The 21,116-nt window shown below is 46.8% G+C and overlaps 1 protein-coding gene across 4 annotated transcripts in view; it reads right to left on the bottom strand.

Annotated features, from left to right (window-relative positions):
• Nucleotides 1-1,339: 1,339 nt before the first annotated feature.
• ULK2 (unc-51 like autophagy activating kinase 2) overlaps nt 1,340-21,116 on the bottom strand; it is a 219,040-nt gene continuing 199,263 nt past the window's right edge. For all 4 annotated transcript variants that reach the window (XM_030222096.1, XM_030222094.1, XM_030222095.1 and 1 more), the window contains 3 exons: nt 9,419-9,576; nt 8,823-8,958; nt 1,340-3,211 (listed from right to left, as the gene is read on the bottom strand). In XM_030222096.1, the coding sequence (XP_030077956.1) occupies nt 3,153-3,211; nt 8,823-8,958; nt 9,419-9,576 (353 nt within the window). In that variant the 3' untranslated portion in view covers nt 1,340-3,152. The remainder of the gene's footprint in view (nt 3,212-8,822; nt 8,959-9,418; nt 9,577-21,116) is intronic.

The raw sequence follows: 21,116 nt of genomic DNA on the forward strand, positions 1-21,116 counted from the left end.
GATTTTTGTTTCATTCGACCCTTCATTGTTCTTATATTTAATAAAAACCTTTTTGAAAAAAAAAAATGGCAGCTCAGTTATTGGTGAACCTGATGGCATTTGATTCTATTACACCAGCCTTGGCTGAACTGCATTGGTTACCTGTAGTGTATAGGGTGCAATTTAATACTATTTGCCTAAAATTATTCTTTTCTGTGATGCCTCTTATTTGTGGTTGTTAGCCCAAATTTATGAGCCTTCACAGGACTGACCTTCATCAAATCAATTTTTTCCTCATTTCCAGAACATGGATGGAGGTCACAGTTTTTATAGCTGTTTTTCGGTATGGTAAAGCAATCCAATCACTTAAGTTTTGAAATGTTACATCCCTCTGAAGAAGAGATTAAAGGCCTGGTTTCATTCTGAAGTTTTTAATTGAATTAGGGATTTTTATTTCTATAGGGGGTTTAACTTAGGGTAGTGAGGATGGTTGATTAGCCAAAGGGAGATTACTTTGTTCCATGCTTTAGGCTTATATTTGTGAAGCGTGATATCAAATGCTGTCTACTATGTAATGATCAGCTGACCTAATCTCTGGATGGCAGAAATTTTCAATACCTTCAGAGGCCTACCATTGTGAACAATGCCTCAAACAACAATTAATTTTCAAAGTTTTAAACATCATGATTATTGCTCAAACTGTGGGTTAGAATATGAATGGCATTCAACAATGCATTGTTTTGCTTGCCTAGTGAAAAGGTGGCACATGGGGTCAAGTGGATGGTTTTTCTGTTTCAAAGAATTAGCAACTATTTTGGTTGCATAGCCACCCTGCACCTCAGAATATGCATTTTGCCTACAGCCAATGTTGCACTTTGTATTGCACAGATCAAAATACAACACTTCAGACCTAGAAGAGGAGGGGAGGACACAGCTTGAAACACAGCCCAGGCAAGACTGTGGGGGGTGGGTGAGGAAAGATACAGGGCAGCCACCGTCATTGAAGGCATAATGGTGATTCTGCAAAGAGCAAGGGCATTGCTAAAATGGATTGTACAGCTGGGCAGTTTGGTTGGGCAGACCAGAGATGCCAAATGCTTCTTCTGCCACCTTGTTCTGTATTTAAAATGTGGAGGAAGAGATGGCAGTACAGTTTCTGCTTTGCTGAACATACCACAGAAAACGTTTTTTTAAAACCTCTATTACATGCTGATAGTATTGCATCCCTCTGAACATAGTTACATTATTTAAATCCTTATGCTATTCATTTCCATATGGTCTTTATCCAGCAGCAGTATCACTTCCCATTCATATTTATCACATCCTGCAAAAACTTCCAAACCAAAATTCTATTGTCAGTTTTATTTAACCTTAATATACATTTATACAGGCCATAATAAAAATGCTATTATGCAACAATTCAGTGAGTTATTACCTAGTTTCAAGAATGCATGCGGTTACAAATGGGAGGTAGAAACACTGTATTAAAGACCTAAAAATACAAACATTTTATATATATATATATTTTTTTCTTATAAATAAACACTTTCAAATTAATTGGAATTGTCATACAGATAAATAAGATAAAAATTATTACATTACTTTTGTCAAAGTAAAGGAAAACACATGGTTTTCTTTCAGTACACAAACAGTATGGATGCATGAAAGCCATACAACTAGAGTCAGATTTTATATCTGTGTGTTTAATCAAGGATTAAAATGATTCCATTCTGAAGAATGGTTTTCAAGTATTTAAGCAGTTGAGTAACAAAACTGCCTCCTCTCACAAACATAAAAAGGCTGGAACCATCCCTGGAAAGAAGCTCCTGCCTCAGTACTTGGGGACTGGCTGCACAGTGATCTAAAAATTAGCCAACTTGGCCTTTTGCCGTTTACACTAATCTGGTTTTATTTCTCCAGTACTTTGCTGTCTCAGCCTGTTCTCTCTTAGTTTCTTGAGTGTCTCCTTCACAAATCTTATCACAGGATTATTTAACACTGTCCAAGAAACATTTTTTACTAAGCTGTTACCAACATATCCAAAAAGATCACAGGCATTGATGGACATATTTCATGCACAAGGAAAAGGGCAACAAAACCTATGTATATCCATCTGGCATAATAAGCAAACAGTCAACAAATCTAAACTTTAATTACAAGAAAATTCATAGTTTGTCACTCAAGTATTAGACAAACAAGTAAAAAAATGGAAAAGATCACATGAATAAAAGTTTACAGTTTTTCCCTTAAAGTTTCTAAGAAGCTACATGTCATATTCCAAATAGGATGTTATATACAATGAAAAACTTTTTTCCAGCAAAGTCAATTGTGCCTTTACATTGTTTAGAACATTTTTTTCATTCTGCAAAAAGTTAGAGGATGCGCTATTAAATTAGTGCAATATGACATTTTGGGAAGAAGACCATGTAGCTGCATCCATAAAAGATAAGACTGCTTGGAAATTAATAGATGAAGCAATCCTTTCTTCCTCCCACAGACTACCTCCTCTTCCTTCTATAAAGTGCATTCCCACCTTCCCCCACACTTAGTCAGTGGACCATCAAATCTTCTCCAGAACTTGTAAGTGTGAAGTCAGAAAAGATCCCTGCAATTTAGAGGTTTAAATGGTCCATGCTGAGTATGTAATTATCAGTCTCCTTTGCAACCATTCTTTCCAGATGTTCTGGTACCAATCACCACCACAAACCAGCCAGCTTTTACAAAACATCTGTGTACAATGTTCCATCCCAAAAAATACATTGTGTCTATTCTCTAAAGAAAAGTTCAGATGACTGTGGCCAATAGTCTTCTAATACAAAAAATAAAACTTCATCTTCAAGGACTTGCTGAATACATGTAAAAAAAATTAAACAAAATGTAGAAGGTCGTTTTGTTTCAGTTCTGCTCTGAAGACAGCAACAGGAAGGAGTGAATAGACCAGTAAGGCAAGTTCTGTCTACAAACATTCAGCTATTAGGAAGCTTGTCTCCTTTTTTGAAGTCAATCTTTTCCCCTTCTTTGGTTGTCCCAGTTTGAATTCTGTATAAAACTGTTCACTGGGAATAGGACAAGAGACCATCTCTCTATGTTGTAACAGTAAACACACCGATGAACAGTGCTACTAGAATGTGGTCCCTTGATTTAATGCCTGGTCCTCACGATGCTGCTACTGATCAGATAGCTATGGTGCCATAGCAGAGGCCTGACAGCCTTCCTTCAATGCTGGCTTTATCTGCAAAACAGAAACATCGGTAAACATTTCTGGTTTCAGAGACATTAGGGCAGTAAAACTGACAGAACAAAGCAGGCATTGCATAATGCTTCTATTACATTTTGTACTTTTAGTGTCAATAAGACTGAAACTCCACAGACTGAACAGCACAGATTGCTCAACATAAACAGTTATTTATAACCACATATACAGGGGTGGACTGACCATTAGGCCACCCGAGGCGGGGGGCTCAGGCGGCACTCTTCAGGAGTGCCATCTCGGGAAGCTGCTTTGCAGCATTTTACCTCGTCATGGTGACGTTCCAAACCTGGCAGCTATTCCCATACGCTCCTCTGCTGCCGCTGGCACCCGCCTCTTCCCTTTACTGTGGCCGCCTCTTTGAAGTAATTTCCTGTTTCGTCAGAGGCTCAGGCAGCTGCAGTAAAGGGAAGAGGCGGGTGCCGGCGGTGGCAGGGCAGCCTATGGGAATCGCTGCCAAGTTTGGAATACCACCATGACGAGGTAAAACATCTTGGGGGGGGGGGGGGGGGGGGAATGTTGGCTCCGCCTCAGGCGATATCTTGCCCTGGGCCGGCCCTGCACATATATAATAGCTGTTTCTAGCAGCAGAGCTTCCTATTTGTGGTAAAACTCAAATCTGCATTTAACCAGAATAGGGCACTTAAGTATTTTTAAAAATTAGCCATAGAAATTGAGTACTGGTTCTGGGTCCTTTGCCACCATTTCTGAATTGTCCTAACCCAAAATCATGCTTCCTATGACTGGTCCACAATGACTGCAAAACGCAAGTTGAAAGAGCCAAGTAATTTTGAAACCATTTGGGCTGTTCTCCTAAAATGCAATTTTGTTATTTTAATGTCTTGTTTCTGGACAATTTGTATAGCCCATAAGATTTGCTGCAAGTTAGGTCTTACCTAAAAACTGTTTTAATCAGGTGCTGGATGTTATAGAGATCTTATGCTCATTTTAAGGGAAGGGAGGTCAATAGTCATTACCAGGTAAAGCTGAACAGGTAAGTGGTCCTAAAGGGTCCCATATTGGAGGAATTATCCCTTCCAGGCCCCAGCAAAGTAAACTGTTTAGCAGCCACAAAGGTAGGCATGGGGCAAACTGCCTCTGTAAGGTTGCCAAATTGGCCTGCTTTCAGCCAGCCTGGTCATTTTTTTCCAATAGCCAAGCCAGCTACTGGCAGACCCCTAAAACCAGCAATAAAATGCCATTTGTCTATGATGATGCAACTCGTCTCTCTTCCCCCTCATCCAGCATTTCTCTCTCTGCCCCTCCCTTTTCCTGCAAATCTAGCATACCTCCCTCATCCCTGCTACTCCACTCTCATGAGTCCAGCATCTGGACTTCCAGACTTGCCTCAATCACCAATAACTATTAAGGCAGACTGCCTCTGGCCAATGTTGGGGCCTTCCCATTGCTGTACCCCACCTCCTCTGATACAAACTTGTTTCTGTATGGGCTGGACACAGCACAGGGAATGTCACTATGCCGATGATCGAGGCAAGTGTGGAGGACTCAGGGGTAGTGTGATGGAAATATGATGGAACTGGGAGAGGGGGCAGGAGGAGATATGTTGGACCCACTGGGAATGGAGAATGAGGGGAGTCAGAGAGATCAAACTGGGGAGGAGAAGAGATAGCGCACACAGCGAAGGGGATAGGAGGGAAAGAAATACCAGGTTTGGGGAGGGGCCAAGGAGTAAAGAAACTGGACCCTATGAAGGTAGAGATATGACAGACTGCAAGAGGGGGAAAGGGAAGAAAGTGGGAGATATGCTGGACCTGGGGGTGGGGGGTACAGCAAGAAGTGAAGAGAGGGAGGAACAGGGCATAGAGAAGAGATGCTGGTCATGAAGAAAAAAATGGAACAGGGACAGAAGGGGCAATGCTGATCACAGGTGGAAGGATAGGGGCACAGAGGATGAGATACTGGCCAGAGCAAGATAGGGACAAAGAGGGAAGATGCTGAATACAAGGGAAGGAGAGAGACAATAAGAGAGCAAATGCTGAATATGAGGGGAAGGTAGGCATAGGGACATAGAGGAAAGATACTGGACAAGACAGAGTCAGAGAAAACATGGATGGTGGACATGGAGAAAAAAATGTCAAATGGACCCTGGAAAGACAAGAGGGAAACACAGATGAGACATATGGACCAAATTGAATTGAAAAATAAAATGCTCAAATGACAAAGGTAGAAAACAAGAAATTAGGTCTGACCTGATATTTTTTTCCCCATTAGCCCTTCCCACTATTCCAGAACTTGTGGGATAGTTGTGCCCATCAACCAGCAGGTGCAGATAGAGACTTCAACATCTCTCTTGGCATCCAGTCCAGCTCCTCAGTATTTACACAGACAAGCAGTAAGGATAAACTCAAACGCAACCACCTTAAACAGTTCACTAACCTAAAACATGGACCCCTCTTATCTCTGGACAACTTGTAGAGAACAAGAAATATGCAGGAATCTCCATGCAAGGTGACAGTTGCCACTTTACATCGACTAAATATCTCAAAAACTTCAGGATGGCCTCTGGAATAGTAGGAAGGACTAATGGAAAGAAAATCACCAGGTAAGACTTAATTTCTCCTTTCATTACGTAGTTTCCTACTATTCCAGAATCTGCGGGATGTTTAAAAACAATCCCTAGAGTGGGTGGAATCCTGGCACCACCAACCAGGGAACTGAAACCCCAAAACTGGCTTCTGAGCATGCTGCAACATCCACCCTGTAGTGCTTGGCAAAGGTATGCAGGATCGACAACGTCGCCGCCTTGCAAATATCTGCTGGAGACAGTAAGGCAGTCTCCGACCAGGATGTTGCTGTAAGTCTCATAGAATGGGCTTGCATAGCCTGAGAAGCCTGCTTCCCCACAAGGAAATAAGCTGACCATGGGCTTGGAAGCCATGAGATCAAGTCTTCGCTTACCATAAAACACAGTCTGTCCGATTAAAAAAAAAAACTCATTTGTGACTTCTAGATATCTAATGAGGACTCTATGCAGACCAAGAAGCTTCAAGGAAAAATATCAAGCATCTTTGTCCTCTCTGCAAAAGGACAGACACTCCACAGATTGGTTGAGGTGAAAAGCTGATACCACTTTCAGACGAAAGGAAGGAACAATGCACGAGACCCACGCCTCCAAAAAGAAGAGGAAGGAATCCCACGACAAGAAAGAGCCTGAAGCTCTGAAAATCTACATGCTGATGCAACAGCCACCAAAACACTGTTTTTAGCATAAGATCTTTCAATGACAACTTCGATGACTAAATTAAGGTTTCACTCTGGACACAGAGTATAAAAGGGAGGCCACAAGTGGCCAGTTCCCTGCAAGAATCAAATGATATCCAGGAGCCCCAAGAAATATCTTCTGTAGATGGCCCCAGAAACAAGTCATGGCTCTTTCCACTCTTAGCCCAAAGTTCGGTGAGACCCATTATGCTGTAATCAGGTCTTGAATGTATGGATGCACCGGGAAGGACTTAGAAGGACCTCTAAGTCCACTCATGATCGACAAAGATGGAACTGGACACCGAAGCAGAAGGCTACTCAATGGAGAGCACTGCCAATGCCGCAGAAATAAGAGTACTGATCTCCTCTTTATGAAACCATCTCAGCACTTTTGGTTCATCTCCCTCCTTTAACAGCTCCTTCAATGATGGATCCTCTGAATACACTGAGGCCACATCAGGTAAGGAGTGAGAAGCAGAGACAGACCTCCAGGAGTGGACAGATGAGCCTAAACAAGATCTCTTAGGAGCTGGAGGGGCGGCAGGGTGAGAAACTGAAGCACTGTGCAGCAACTCTGACTGTCCCTGCTTCAGTAAATAGGCCTGATGTAAGAGCAATATAAACTCTGGAGAAAACAAAGATCCTGATGCAGCTGAATGCTCTGTCAGGCCCTGAGCCTGTAAAATGGCAGTTGTGCTCCATGTGTGACCGGACAGAGGCTCTGCCAGTCAGCCCCTACAAAATGGTGCACGTTCCCACATTCTCCTGAATTAAACTGCACACTAGCAGCCCTGCCAGAGAGCACAACGTCCCCAGCATATTCGGATACTGCACCAAATCTGAAGAGGTGCTGCCTCCAACTGATTCCCCCCATCCTAAGGAATTCACGGCTTGCACGCACAGCAACACCCCAAAACTGGCCAGTGGGTCCCACAGTGGGAAAACCGCTTAACTGCCTTCGTGAGAGATGCATTTCACCATGACTGGCACAAGCGCAGCACAACGCAGTCTCAAGTGAGTCAGGATCCCTCCCCTGCATCAATTAGAACTTGCAACCCTCCAAGCAGTTCTAACTTTAGCCGGACTTACCACTGCTGGCTGCTCCCTCTAAATTCACAGTCTGCACAAGTCTTACCCCAAATGAGAAAGGTTCAAGGCCATGCTCCTCTCCTCTTTTTTTTTTTTTTTTAAAGGTTGTGATGGAAAAGAGCAGCTCTACAGGAAGCAGGGGAGAGATGAAGGAAGGAAAGAAGAAAGTTTGCAGGGTACCAGAAGCAGGGATATGACTCTGTAGACTCAAGCCACCTGCAAAGCTCAACTGAGGAGCAGTTGACCAACTGGACCGGGAGCAAATCACTCATAACCAGAAACTGAAAAGGGTGTCCACCCATCTGCTAAACATAGAAAATACTGAGGAGCTAGACTGGATGCTGAGAGAGATGTCTCAGCTCAGTTTTCAGTTCTCTGTCTCCACTTGCTGGCTGATGGAAACAACTATCCCAAAGGTTCTGGAATAGTGGGAAGCTACATAATAGAAAAGTATTTTATTTTGAATTTATTAATTGGAACATGTCAGCTTTGGAAAATGTGCCATCTCTGATGTTTCCTTTAGTTTTTATTTCTCTAGTATTGATGTAAATGCAATTCTAACTTCTTGAGGTTTACAATTTTTGCTTTCATATGTGTATCCCTTGTTTCATATTTACATTTTGCGTACATGACCAAGCTGCGGTATTCTGCCAGCATGTAGTTTATGTGTAGAGATCTGCAGCAGCCTCATTTGCTCTGTTTTCTCACTAGACGATGTATTGGTGTTTTAAGGCCCGATGTAATATTTAGACTGCTGCCTGTTCACAGATAAAGCTGTTGCTCTGAGTTCTGGGAGTTAGTGCTCTTACGATATGGTAAGGTTCTGAGTAGGGTTTTTTTTTTTTGCACAAGTATGTGCATAGTGCTTTTTTTTGGAGCAATTTTATGTTGGCCTTACTGAGGGAACATCAAAGCTTTAATATAATTTTAAGTTTGTCTTAACATCAGACAAGGTTTATGAAATAATCAAAGAATGTATGCACATGTGTCTTTTCTTCTGAGATGGCAACCCTGGTATGGAAAGCTGGCTATGGGGGGGGGGGGGGGGGGGGGGGGGGGGGGGGGAGGGGCAGGACAAGGGTAGGGTGCAACAGTAAGTATAGCAAAGGACTTGGGGTAGGGTATAAGGGAGGGACAGGAAGCGGGCGCAGGATTTGGGTTCTCTCTGGCAAAAAGTTGGCTACCTACTGTAGACCACAATGCATTAAAGGAAGACTTTAGACCTTCCTAGAATTTGTGGCATATTCACCTCCTTGAAGTGGTAAAGGCACTTAATACTCACACTTGTGCACATTTTCAATATCTGCTGGATCCTGCAGGATCTTGGACAGGCCTTCTAGCAGCAGGGCGGCTTTGTGGTAACGATACATGATGTCTTCAGTTTGCTGAAACATCTCATCCAGTGCTGCTGACTGAACCTTGAACCAGAAAAAGGAAAAGGAAGAGAACCTCGTTTTGTACAGTGGTACTTGGTGTAAAAAATACTACCGAAACTGACAATTTATTTTATTTTTTTTGTTACATTTGTACCCCGCGCTTTCCCACTCATGGCAGGCTCAATGCGGCTTACATGGGGCAATGGAGGGTTAAGTGACTTGCCCAGAGTCACAAGGAGCTGCCTGTGCCTGAAGTGGGAATTGAACTCAGTTCCTCAGTTCCCCAGGACCAAAGTCCACCACCCTAACCACTAGGCCACTTCTCCACTCCTGCCATCCAACTATGTACACCCTAAGTATCTGCGAAAGCCTTCTGTTCTCACAAGGCCATGTAGTGAATATATAAAGAAATATACAAGGCATTATATTCTGAACATACAGTCAATATCAGCTTCCCCTCCACACAGGAAGGACTAAAACAAATTTAATTCATAGAGATTACCATTTCCACAGCACAGTTGTAGATCAGTTTCTCTGCAGTGACACTATTGATTTCATCCACAAATCTCTGCTTGTCTGAGAAGAAACGGTTCAACTTTTCTGTTAGTTTCTTGCTCAAAGTGATGCAGAATTTATATCGCTCGTTCATATTTTTAACAACTAAAAACAAAAAGAGGTAAGAGGTTAAAGAAGTTGTCAACTGTAAGAAATAAGAAATTCAGTGCGACTTGAATATTGTTAATACATGGACTAAAAAATTTCTGACCTGGAACACAATTCCCCTACTACTTTTCAGATTTCAGAACCAGGCAGGGAAGAGTGTTCTGCTCCAGCCCTACTTTTCCAGGCAAACAGTGGAGTGCGGTCAGGGCCTTCAAGGTATTCACAAATAACCCCAGCACTGCCACAACATGCTATTTTACCTTTGATACAGTTGGCCTCTTCCCATGTCAGCAACACAGCAGACAGCACAATAGTGCAAAAGACCTTCAGTGGATACACTGAATCGCCAAAAGGTTAGGAGGCGGCCTTGTCATATGTGCTCAGGAGGCTAGGATTGCCAATTGTCTGGATTTTTTCAGATTTCTAAAAATTTGTAAATTACCTGTCTCAGGGCCAGATAAACAAAGCTTACCATGCTATTAACGTTTGCTTTACAATGGTTCTAGCCAGTCTAAAGCAAACGATCAGATAGCTAGTAATGCACAAAGGGGTTTTCCGTGGCTCTAATGAGTGCTATTAGCAGCAACCGAGAACTTCATGCAAATGTATTACAATGAGCTCATTTGTATTCTAATAGGTACTCCATGGGATGCACAGCTCCAGAGCATCACAATTTAATGATAAAATTTTACGTATTTCGCGAGGTTGTCTGCTGCTGGTTTGTCTGTGCTATTAGAAGTCACCTATGTAGTATCTAGTAGTTTGTTCACGAGTTGGAATAGTTTATGTGTGTCCCTGTAGTTAGGCCCAATTTTAGTTTTGTAATATAGTCTTTTAGTTTGTCTTATGGCGTATTTATATTTTCTTTGTATTTGTTTCCAAGCGGTGAATGAGTCGTCGTCTTTCTTTTTCTTCCATGCTCGTTCTAACCTTCTAACTTGCATTTTTAACTTTTTCAATTCTTCATTGAACCATTGTATTGAGTTCTTCCTGTGTGAGGTTCTGATTTGAAGTGGTGCTATGTTGTCTAATATGTTTCTGCATCTATTGTCCCATTCCTGGAGGAATTGGTTTGTATAGCGAATGATACATACCTGTAGCAGGTGTTCTCCGAGGACAGCAGGCTGATTGTTCTCACGACTGGGTTGAAGTCCACGGCAGCCCCCACCAACTGGAACAAAAACTTTGCGGGCGGTCCCGCACGCAGGGCACGCCCACCGCGCATGCGCGGCCGTCTTCCCGCCCGTGCGCGACCGTTCCCGCTCAGTTGAATGACAAGCAAAGGAATGAGGAGAAAAACACAACTCCAAAGGGGAGGAGGGAGGGTAGGTGAGAACAATCAGCCTGCTGTCCTCGGAGAACACCTGCTACAGGTATGTATCATTCGCTTTCTCCGAGGACAAGCAGGCTGCTTGTTCTCACGACTGGGGTATCCCTAGCTCTCAGGCTCACTCAAAACAAGAACCCAGGTCAATCGAACCTCGCAACGGCGAGGGCATAACAGAAATTGACCTACGAAGAACAACTAACTGAGAGTGCAGCCTGACCAGAATAAATTCGGGTCCTGGAGGGTGGAGTTGGATTTAAACCCCAAACAGATTCTGCAGCACCAACTGCCCGAACCAACTGTCGCGTCGGGTATCCTGCTGCAGGCAGTAATGAGATGTGAATGTGTGTACAGATGACCACGTCGCAGCTTTGCAAATCTCTTCAATAGTGGCTGACTTCAAGTGGGCCACCGACGCTGCCATGGCTCTGACACTATGAGCCGTGACATGACCCTCAAGAGTCAGCCCAGCCTGGGCATAAGTGAAGGAAATGCAATCTGCTAGCCAATTGGAGATGGTGCGTTTCCCGACAGCGACCCCTTTCCTATTGGGGTCGAAAGAAATAAACAATTGGGCGGACTGTCTGTGGGGCTGTGTCCGCTCCAGATAGAAGGCCAAAGCTCGCTTGCAGTCCAATGTGTGCAACTGACGTTCAGCAGGGCGGGTATGCGGTCTGGGAAAGAATGTTGGCAAGACAATTGACTGGTTAAGATGGAACTCCGACACCACCTTTGGCAGGAACTTAGGGTGAGTGCGGAGCACTACTCTGTTATGATGAAATTTGGTATACGGAGCATGAGCTACCAGGGCCTGCAGCTCACTGACTCTGCGAGCTGACGTGACTGCCACCAAGAAAATGACCTTCCAGGTCAAGTACTTCAGATGGCATGAATTCAGTGGCTCAAAAGGAAGTTTCATCAGCTGGGTGAGGACGACGTTGAGATCCCATGACACTGCAGGAGGCTTGACAGGGGCTTCGACAAAAGCAAGCCTCTCATGAATCGAACGACTAAAGGCTCTCCAGAGATGGCTTTACCCTCTACACGGTGATGGTAAGCACTAATCGCACTAAGGTGATTCCTTACTGAGTTGGTCTTGAGGCCAGACTCTGATAAGTGCAGAAGGTATTCAAGCAGGTTCTGTGCAGGACAAGAACGAGGTTCTAGGGCCTTGCTCTCACACCAAACGACAAACCTCCTCCACTTGAAAAAGTAACTCTTTTTAGTGGAATCCTTCCTAGAGGCAAGCAAGACATGGGAGACACCCTCAGACAGACCCAACGAAGCGAAGTCTACGCCCTCAACATCCAGGCCGTGAAAGCCAGAGACTGAAGGTTGGGGTGCAGAAGCGCTCCGTCGTTCTGCGAAATGAGAGTCGGAAAACACTCCAATCTCCACGGTTCTTCGGAGGACAACTCCAGAAGAAGAGGGAACCAGATCTGGCGGGGCCAAAAGGGCGCTATCAGAATCATGGTGCCGTGGTCTTGCTTGAGCTTCAGTAAGGTCTTCCCCACCAAAGGTATGGGAGGATAAGCATACAGGAGGCCGGTCCCCCAATGGAGGAGGATGGCATCCGACGCTAGTCTGCCGTGTGCCTGTAGTCTGGAACAGAACAGAGGCAGCTTGTGGTTGGTCTGAGAGGCGAAAAGGTCCACCGAGGGAGTGCCCCACTTTCGGAAGATCTTGTGTACCACTCTGGAATGGAGTGACCACTCGTGCAGTTGCATGACTCTGCTCAGTCGGCCAGACTGTTGTTTACATCTGCCAGGTATGTGGCTTGAAGAAGCATGCCGAACTGGCAGGCCCAGCGCCACATCCCGACGGCTTCCTGACACAGGGGCCGAGATCCGGTGCCCCCCTGCTTGTTGATGTAATACATTGCAACCTGATTGTCTGTCCGAAATTGGATAATTTGATAGGACAGCCGATCTCTGAAGGCCTTCAGGGCGTTCCAGACCGCTCGGAGCTCCAGGAGGTTGATCTGAAGATCTTGTTCCTGGAGGGACCACAGTCCCTGGGTGTGAAGCCCATCGACATGAGCTCCCCACCTCAGACGAGATGCATCCGTCGTCAGCACTTTCGTGGGCTGCGGAATTTGGAATGGACGTCCCAGGGTCAAATTGGTCCGAAGTGTCCACCAGTGCAGCAAATTGCGGCAACTGAGGGACAGGCGGATGACATCTTCTAGATTCCCGGTGGCCTGGCACCACTGGGAAGCTAGGGTCCATTGAGCAGATCTCATGTGAAGACGAGCCATGGGAGTCACACGAACTGTGCAGGCCATATGACCCAGGAGTCTCAACATCTGCCGAGCTGTGACCTGCTGAGACGCTCTGGTCTGGGAAGCGAGGGACAGGAGGTTGTAGGCCCTCGCTTTGGGAAGAAAGGCCTGAGCCGTCTGTGAATTCAGCAGAGCTCCTATGAATTCCAGAGATTGGACTGGCTGGAGATGGGACTTTGGGTAATTTATCACAAACCCCAGCAGCTCCAGGAGGTGAATAGTGCACTGCATGGACCGGAGAGCTCCTGCCTCCGAGGTGTTCTTGACCAGCCAATCGTCGAGATATGGGAACACGTGCACTCCCAGCTTGCGTACATACGCCGCAACCACCACGAGGCACTTCGTGAACACCCGTGGGGCAGAGGCGAGCCCAAAGGGCAGCACACAATACTGAAAGTGCCGTGTCCCCAGGCGGAATCTGAGATACTGTCTGTGAGCTGGCAGTATCGGGATGTGAGTGTATGCGTCCTTTAAATCCAGGGAACATAGCCAATCGTTTTTCTGAATCATTGGTAGAAGGGTGCCCAAGGAAAGCATCCTGAACTTCTCTTTGACCAGGTATTTGTTCAGGCCTCTCAGGTCTAGGATGGGGCGCATCCCCCCTGTTTTCTTTTCCACAAGGAAGTACCTGGAATAGAATCCCTGCCCTTCCTGCCCGGGTGGCACGGGCTCGACCGCATTGGCGCTGAGAAGGGCGGAGAGTTCCTCTGCAAGTACCTGCTTGTGATGGGAGCTGAAGGATTGGGCTCCCGGAGGACAATTTGGTGGAGGGGAGGCCAAATTCAGGGCGTATCCGCACCGCACTATTTGGAGAACCCACTGGTCGGAGGTTATTAGAGGCCACCTTTGGTGAAAAAGTTTTAACCTCCCCCCGACTGGCAGATCGTCCGGTACGGACACTTTGATGGCGGCTATGTTCCCATGGATCCACTCAAAAACCCGTCCCCGGTTTTTGCTGTGGAGGCGCCGGGGGCTGCTTAGGTGCACGCTGTTGACGGGAACGAGCGCGCTGGGACTGTCCCTGTGCCTGATGAGGCCTTCGGGCCAGCTGGGTGTACCTACGCTTCTTGTAGGCGTAGGGTGCAGCCTGCCTGGCCCGGGAAAAACGTCCACCTGCTGAGGTGGATGCTGAAGGCGCCCGGTGGGAGAGCTTGTCGAGGGCGGTTTCCCGCTGGTGTAGTTGGTCCACCAACTGCTCGACCTTCTCACCAAAAATATTATCCCCCCGGCAAGGGACATCGGCCAGCCGCTGCTGGGTGCGGTTGTCCAGGTCAGAGGCGTGCAGCCATGAGAGCCTGCGCATCACTATACCTTGGGCCGCAGCACGAGATGCCACATCACAGGTGTCATACAGTGGGGGAAATAAGTATTTGATCCCTTGCTGATTTTGTAAGTTTGCCCACTGACAAAGACATGAGCAGCCCATAATTGAAGGGTATGTTATTGGTAACAGTGAGAGATAGCACATCACAAATTAAATCCGGAAAATCACATTGTGGAAAGTATATGAATTTATTTGCATTCTGCAGAGGGAAATAAGTATTTGATCCCTCTGGCAAACAAGACCTAATACTTGGTGGCAAAACCCTTGTTGGCAAGCACAGCGGTCAGACGTCTTCTGTAGTTGATGATGAGGTTTGCACACATGTCAGGAGGAATTTTGGTCCACTCCTCTTTGCAGATCATCTCTAAATCATTAAGAGTTCTGGGCTGTCGCTTGGCAACTCGCAGCTTCAGCTCCCTCCATAAGTTTTCAATGGGATTAAGGTCTGGTGACTGGCTAGGCCACTCCATGACCCTAATGTGCTTCTTCCTGAGCCACTCCTTTGTTGCCTTGGCTGTATGTTTTGGGTCATTGTCGTGCTGGAAGACCCAGCCACGACCCATTTTTAAGGCCCTGGCGGAGGGAAGGAGGTTGTCACTCAGAATTGTACGGTACATGGCCCCATCCATTCTCCCATTGATGCGGTGAAGTAGTCCTGTGCCCTTAGCAGAGAAACACCCCCAAAACATAACATTTCCACCTCCATGCTTGACAGTGGGGACGGTGTTCTTTGGGTCATAGGCAGCATTTCTCTTCCTCCAAACACGGCGAGTTGAGTTCATGCCAAAGAGCTCAATTTTTGTCTCATCTGACCACAGCACCTTCTCCCAATCACTCTCGGCATCATCCAGGTGTTCACTGGCAAACTTCAGACGGGCCGTCACATGTGCCTTCCGGAGCAGGGGGACCTTGCGGGCACTGCAGGATTGCAATCCGTTATGTCGTAATGTGTTACCAATGGTTTTCGTGGTGACAGTGGTCCCAGCTGCCTTGAGATCATTGACAAGTTCCCCCCTTGTAGTTGTAGGCTGATTTCTAACCTTCCTCATGATCAAGGATACCCCACGAGGTGAGATTTTGCGTGGAGCCCCAGATCTTTGTCGATTGACAGTCATTTTGTACTTCTTCCATTTTCTTACTATGGCACCAACAGTTGTCTCCTTCTCGCCCAGCGTCTTACTGATGGTTTTGTAGCCCATTCCAGCCTTGTGCAGGTGTATGATCTTGTCCCTGACATCCTTAGACAGCTCCTTGCTCTTGGCCATTTTGTAGAGGTTAGAGTCTGACTGATTCACTGAGTCTGTGGACAGGTGTCTTTCATACAGGTGACCATTGCCGACAGCTGTCTGTCATGCAGGTAACGAGTTGATTTGGAGCATCTACCTGGTCTGTAGGGGCCAGATCTCTTACTGGTTGGTGGGGGATCAAATACTTATTTCCCTCTGCAGAATGCAAATAAATTCATATACTTTCCACAATGTGATTTTCCGGATTTAATTTGTGATGTGCTATCTCTCACTGTTACCAATAACCTACCCTTCAATTATGGGCTGCTCATGTCTTTGTCAGTGGGCAAACTTACAAAATCAGCAAGGGATCAAATACTTATTTCCCCCACTGTATATACCCCTGGACAGGAACTTTCTGCACGCCTTCAAGCTGCCTGACCACCTCCTGAAAAGGCCTGGACTGCTCCGGGGGGAGCTTGTCAACCAGGTCCGCCAGTTGCTTCACATTATTCCGCATGTGTATGCTCGTGTAGAGCTGGTAGGACTGGATGCGGGTCACGAGCATGGAAGATTGGTAGGCCTTTCTCCCGAACGAGTTCAGAGTGCGAGACTCCCGCCCCGGGGGCGCCGAGGCGGTATCCCTCAAACTCTGTGCCCTCTTGAGAGCAGAGTCCACGACTGCCAAGTCATGAGGCAATTGAGGCCGCATTAACTCTGGGTCTGAGTGGATCCTGTATTGGGACTCCGCTTTCTTGGGGATGGTGGGGTTAGATAAAGGTCTCAACCAGTTCCGAAGCAGTGTCTCTTTGAGGACATTGTGCAACGGTACCGTGGAGGACTCTCTAGGTGGTGATGGATAGTCGAGGACCTCGAGCATCTCGGCCCTCGGCTCATCCACAGAGACCACAGGGAAGGGAATGCAGATAGACATATCCCTGACGAAGGAGGCAAAGGAGAGGCTCTCAGGTGGCGAGAGCTTCCTCTCCGGTGAAGGAGTGGGGTTGGAGGGAAGGCCCACAGACTCCTCTGAGGAGAAATATCTGGGGTCCTCCTCCTCCCCCCATGAGGCCTCTTCCTAGGTGTCGGACATGAGCTCCTGTAGCTCAGACCTCAACCGGGCCCGGCTCGACTTCGAGGCACCGAGTCCTCGGTGGCGTCGTCGAGCGGTGGACTCCCGCGCTGGCAGGGATGAAGCTCCCTCCATCGACGTTGACTCCACCTGAGTGGCGGTCGAGACCGGCACCGCAAGCGGTGTTGGCGTCGAAGGCCTCGGCACCGGGCTAGAGCACGCCGGCGCCGGGGGGCGCAAGCACCCCCGGCGCTGGTACAGTCTGGCGCATCAGCCCTTCCAGGATCCCCGGAAGGATGGCTCGGAGGCACTCATCAAAGCCCGCTGTCGGGAAAGGTGAGGGGGCCAGTAGAGGTGCTGGTGCCGGAATCTGCTCGGGTCCAGGAGATGGCACCGAAGTGCTGGTGCCCTGACGTAGCGATACCTCTACCACCGAGGGGGAACGCTCCTCCCGGCGCTGCCGCTTCCTCGGTGTCGAGTCATCTCTGGAGCCGGTAGCCACATGCGCCGTGGGCGACCGATGACGGTGTTTTTTAGCCTTTTTCCGGTGCCAGTCATCGGCGCTCGGCGGTACCGAAGAGGAGGAGGTAGATCCCCCTCGGCCTCGAGGGATCGGGTACGACAGGGTTCGGTTCCGAAGGCCCTGGGTAGAGGGAGTGACCAGGGCCGATTGCCCACGCGGCCGCTCACCCCTGCCATCTCCGAAAGACTGGCGGGCCAACGGGACCTGTGCTCCTGGGGTCGGTGCCAATTTCGTGGACATCGGTACCGAAGACCCGGCCGTCGACACCGATGTCGTCGAAGTCGAGGGGCCGGCGCAAGTTCCGAAAAGACGGTCCCAAAGAACTTGCCTCGCCACCTGTGTCCGTTTCCGTAAACCGAGACACGAGGTGCATGTCTTGGTATCGTGCTCCGGCCCGAGGCACTGGAGGCACCAAGCGTGAGTGTCGGTCTGCGAGATATGCCGGCCGCACCGACTACACTTCTTAAATCCACTCGGGACCTTCGAGGACATCGACGGAAAAATCGCGTCGGCGAAGTCAAAGTCATCGATGGTGGCGGTAAAATTCACACCTCGAAAAATAAACCGACCGCACGGCCACAAGGCCGCAACGAGGCGCCCCCGCTAAAAGTACGAGGGGAAAACAAAGTTTTTTTTTTTTTTTTTTAGAACAAAATAAAACAATCAAAGAAAACAACGAAGAAAACTCGCGTCAAAGGCGCGGTCCAGTTTCCGGGGCTGACAGAGAGATGAACACGGCTCTCTCCAGCGCGGAAAAGAAAAGACTGAGCGGGAACGGTCGCGCATGGGCGGGAAGACGGCCGCGCATGCGCGGTGTGCGTGCCCTGCGTGCGGGACCGCCCGCAAAGTTTTTGTTCCAGTTGGTGGGGGCTGCCGTGGACGTCAACCCAGTCGTCAGAACAAGCAGCCTGCATGTCCTCGGAGAACTGTCTTTATAGACCATCCATTATCATAGAACTGTTGCCAGAATGTTGACGGATCTATTTTTCCCCTCGTAGTATAGGTTGTTTGTTTGACGATTCTTTTATTCGCCATAGGAGGGAGAAGTATAGGTGTCAGATTTAAGTCTGGGGCGAATTTATGTGTGATTATATCTAGTGCATGTCCTTTGGTATGGGTTTGTTGCGTATTTGGCCTGTGTAGATCCCATAGTTGGAGAAATTCTACGTATTCATGGGCTCTTGTTGAGGTAGGATCTTCAAGGTGTAGATTAATATCGCCTACTATAAGTAGGTTTGAGGTAGAGACGCACGCGTTCGATATGAAGTCCATAAAGTGTGTTTGGCAGTCTTGCCAGTTACCTGGCGGTCAATAGAGCAGGACTGCGTTAAGGTGCTCCAGCAGGTTTGGGTGACTGATTCTTACTGAGGCAATTTTGAGTTGGGGCATAATGGAATCGGTTATGGTTGTAATGGTGAACTGGGATCTGTAGATTATAGCTATTCCTCCTCCTCTTTTTCCGTTCCTTGTCCAGTGTGTAATTTTGTAGCCTGGGGGGCATAAATCTAAAATTATGGGATCTTTAAGGTCATGAATCCAAGTTTCAGTGATGAATAAGAGATCAAGCTGGTCTGTTGTGATCCAGTCTGTTATTGATGATGTTTTGTTGACTACTGATCTAGCGTTTACATACCCTAGCTGGATTGATTGGTATGGGTCGTTTAGGGATGAGGATGTGTTGATTTTTATTAGTTGTCTGTTTTCTTGGTATTTGGTTTTGTTGTGTCCATCTCTAGGTCATTTATGAATATGTTAAAAAGCAGAGGTCCCAGCACAGATCCCTGAGGGACCCCACTAACTACACTTCTCCATTGCGAATATTGACCTTTTAACCCTACTCTGTTTCCTATCTTTCAACCAGTTTTTAATCCACAGTAAGACACTACCTCCGATCCCATGTCCCTCTAATTTCCTCTGTAGTCTTTCATGAGGGACTTTATCAAACGCCTTCTGAAAATGTAGAGGAGTGGCCTAGTGGTTAGGGTGGTGGACTTTGGTCCTGGGGAACTGAGTTTGATTCCCACTTCAGGCACAGGCAGCTCCTTGTGACTCTGGGCAAGTCACTTAACCCTCCATTGCCCCATGTAAGCCGCATTGAGCCTGCCATGAGTGGGAAAGCGCGGGGTACAAATGTAACAAATGTACACTTAAGGGACATAAGATTTCTTGATGAAATCAAGGACAGCTTCATGGAACAGCTAGTTCAGGAGCCGACAAGAGAAGGAAAAATACTAGACTTAGTCCTTAGTGGTGCTCATGATCTAGTGCAGGGGGTAACGATACGAGGGCCGCTTGATAACAGTGATCATAATATGATCGGTTTTGATATTGGCATTGAAGGAAGTGAAACTAGGAAATCAAGTACGCTAGCGTTTAACTATAGAAAAGGTGATTACGACAAAATGAGAAAAATGGTGAAAAAAAGACTGAAAGGAGCAGCTCGCAGAGTAAAAAACTTGCATCAGGCGTGGATGCTGTTTAAAAACACCATCCTGGAGGTTCAGGACAAATATATTCCACGTATTAGAAAAAAGGGAAAAAAGACTAAACGTCAGCCGGCGTGGCTAAACAGTAAGATAAAGGAAATCATTAGAGCCAAAAAACAATCCTTCAGAAAGTGGAGAAGAGAACCAACTGAAAGTAACAGGATAGATCATAAGGAATGCCAAGCCAAATGCAAAGCGGAGATAAGGAGGGCAAAAAAGGACTTTGAGAAGAAATTAGCGTTGGAAGCAAAAATACATAGTAAAAACTTTTTTAGATACATTAAAAGCAGGAAACCGGCCAAAGAGTCGGTTGGGCCGCTGGACGAAAATGGTGTTAAAGGGGCGATCAAGGAGGACAAAGCCGTAGCGGAGAAATTAAATGAATTCTTTGCTTCGGTCTTCACCGAGGAGGATTTGGGGGGGACACCGGTGCCGGAAAGAATATTTGAAGCGGGGGAGTCGGAGAAACTAAACAAATTCTCTGTAACCTTGGAGGATGTAATGGGTCAGTTCAGCAAGCTGAAGAGTAGTAAATCACCGGGACCTGATGGTATTCATCCCAGAGTATTAATAGAACTAAAAAATGAACTTGCGGAGCTACTGTTAGAAATATGCAATCTGTCCCTAAAATCGAGTGTAATACCGGAAGACTGGAGGGTAGCCAATGTTACTCCGATTTTTAAGAAAGGTTCCAGAGGAGATCCGGGAAATTATAGACCGGTGAGTCTGACGTCGGTGCCGGGCAAGATGGTGGAGGCTATTATTAAGAATAAAATTGCAGAGCATATACAAAAACATGGACTGATGAGACAAAGTCAGCACGGATTTAGTGAAGGGAAGTCTTGCCTCACCAATCTAATGCATTTTTTTGAGGGGGTAAGCAAACATGTGGACAATGGGGAGCCGGTTGATATTGTATATCTGGATTTTCAGAAGGCGTTTGACAAAGTGCCGCACGAAAGACTCCTGAAGAAATTGCAGAGTCATGGAATCGGAGGTAGGGTATTATTATGGATTAAGAACTGGTTGAAAGATAGGAAGCAGAGAGTAGGATTGCGTGGCCAGTATTCTCAGTGGAGGAGGGTAGTTAGTGGGGTCCCGCAGGGGTCTGTGCTGGGTCCGTTGCTTTTTAATGTATTTATAAATGACCTAGAGATGGGAATAACTAGTGAGGTAATTAAATTCGCCGATGACACAAAATTATTCAGGGTCGTCAAGTCGCAGGAGGAATGTGAACGATTACAGGAGGACCTTGCGAGACTGGGAGAATGGGCGTGCAAGTGGCAGATGAAGTTCAA

Source organism: Microcaecilia unicolor, chromosome 13 (genome assembly GCF_901765095.1).
Source record: "Microcaecilia unicolor chromosome 13, aMicUni1.1, whole genome shotgun sequence".
Taxonomy (NCBI): Eukaryota; Metazoa; Chordata; class Amphibia; order Gymnophiona; family Siphonopidae; genus Microcaecilia; species Microcaecilia unicolor.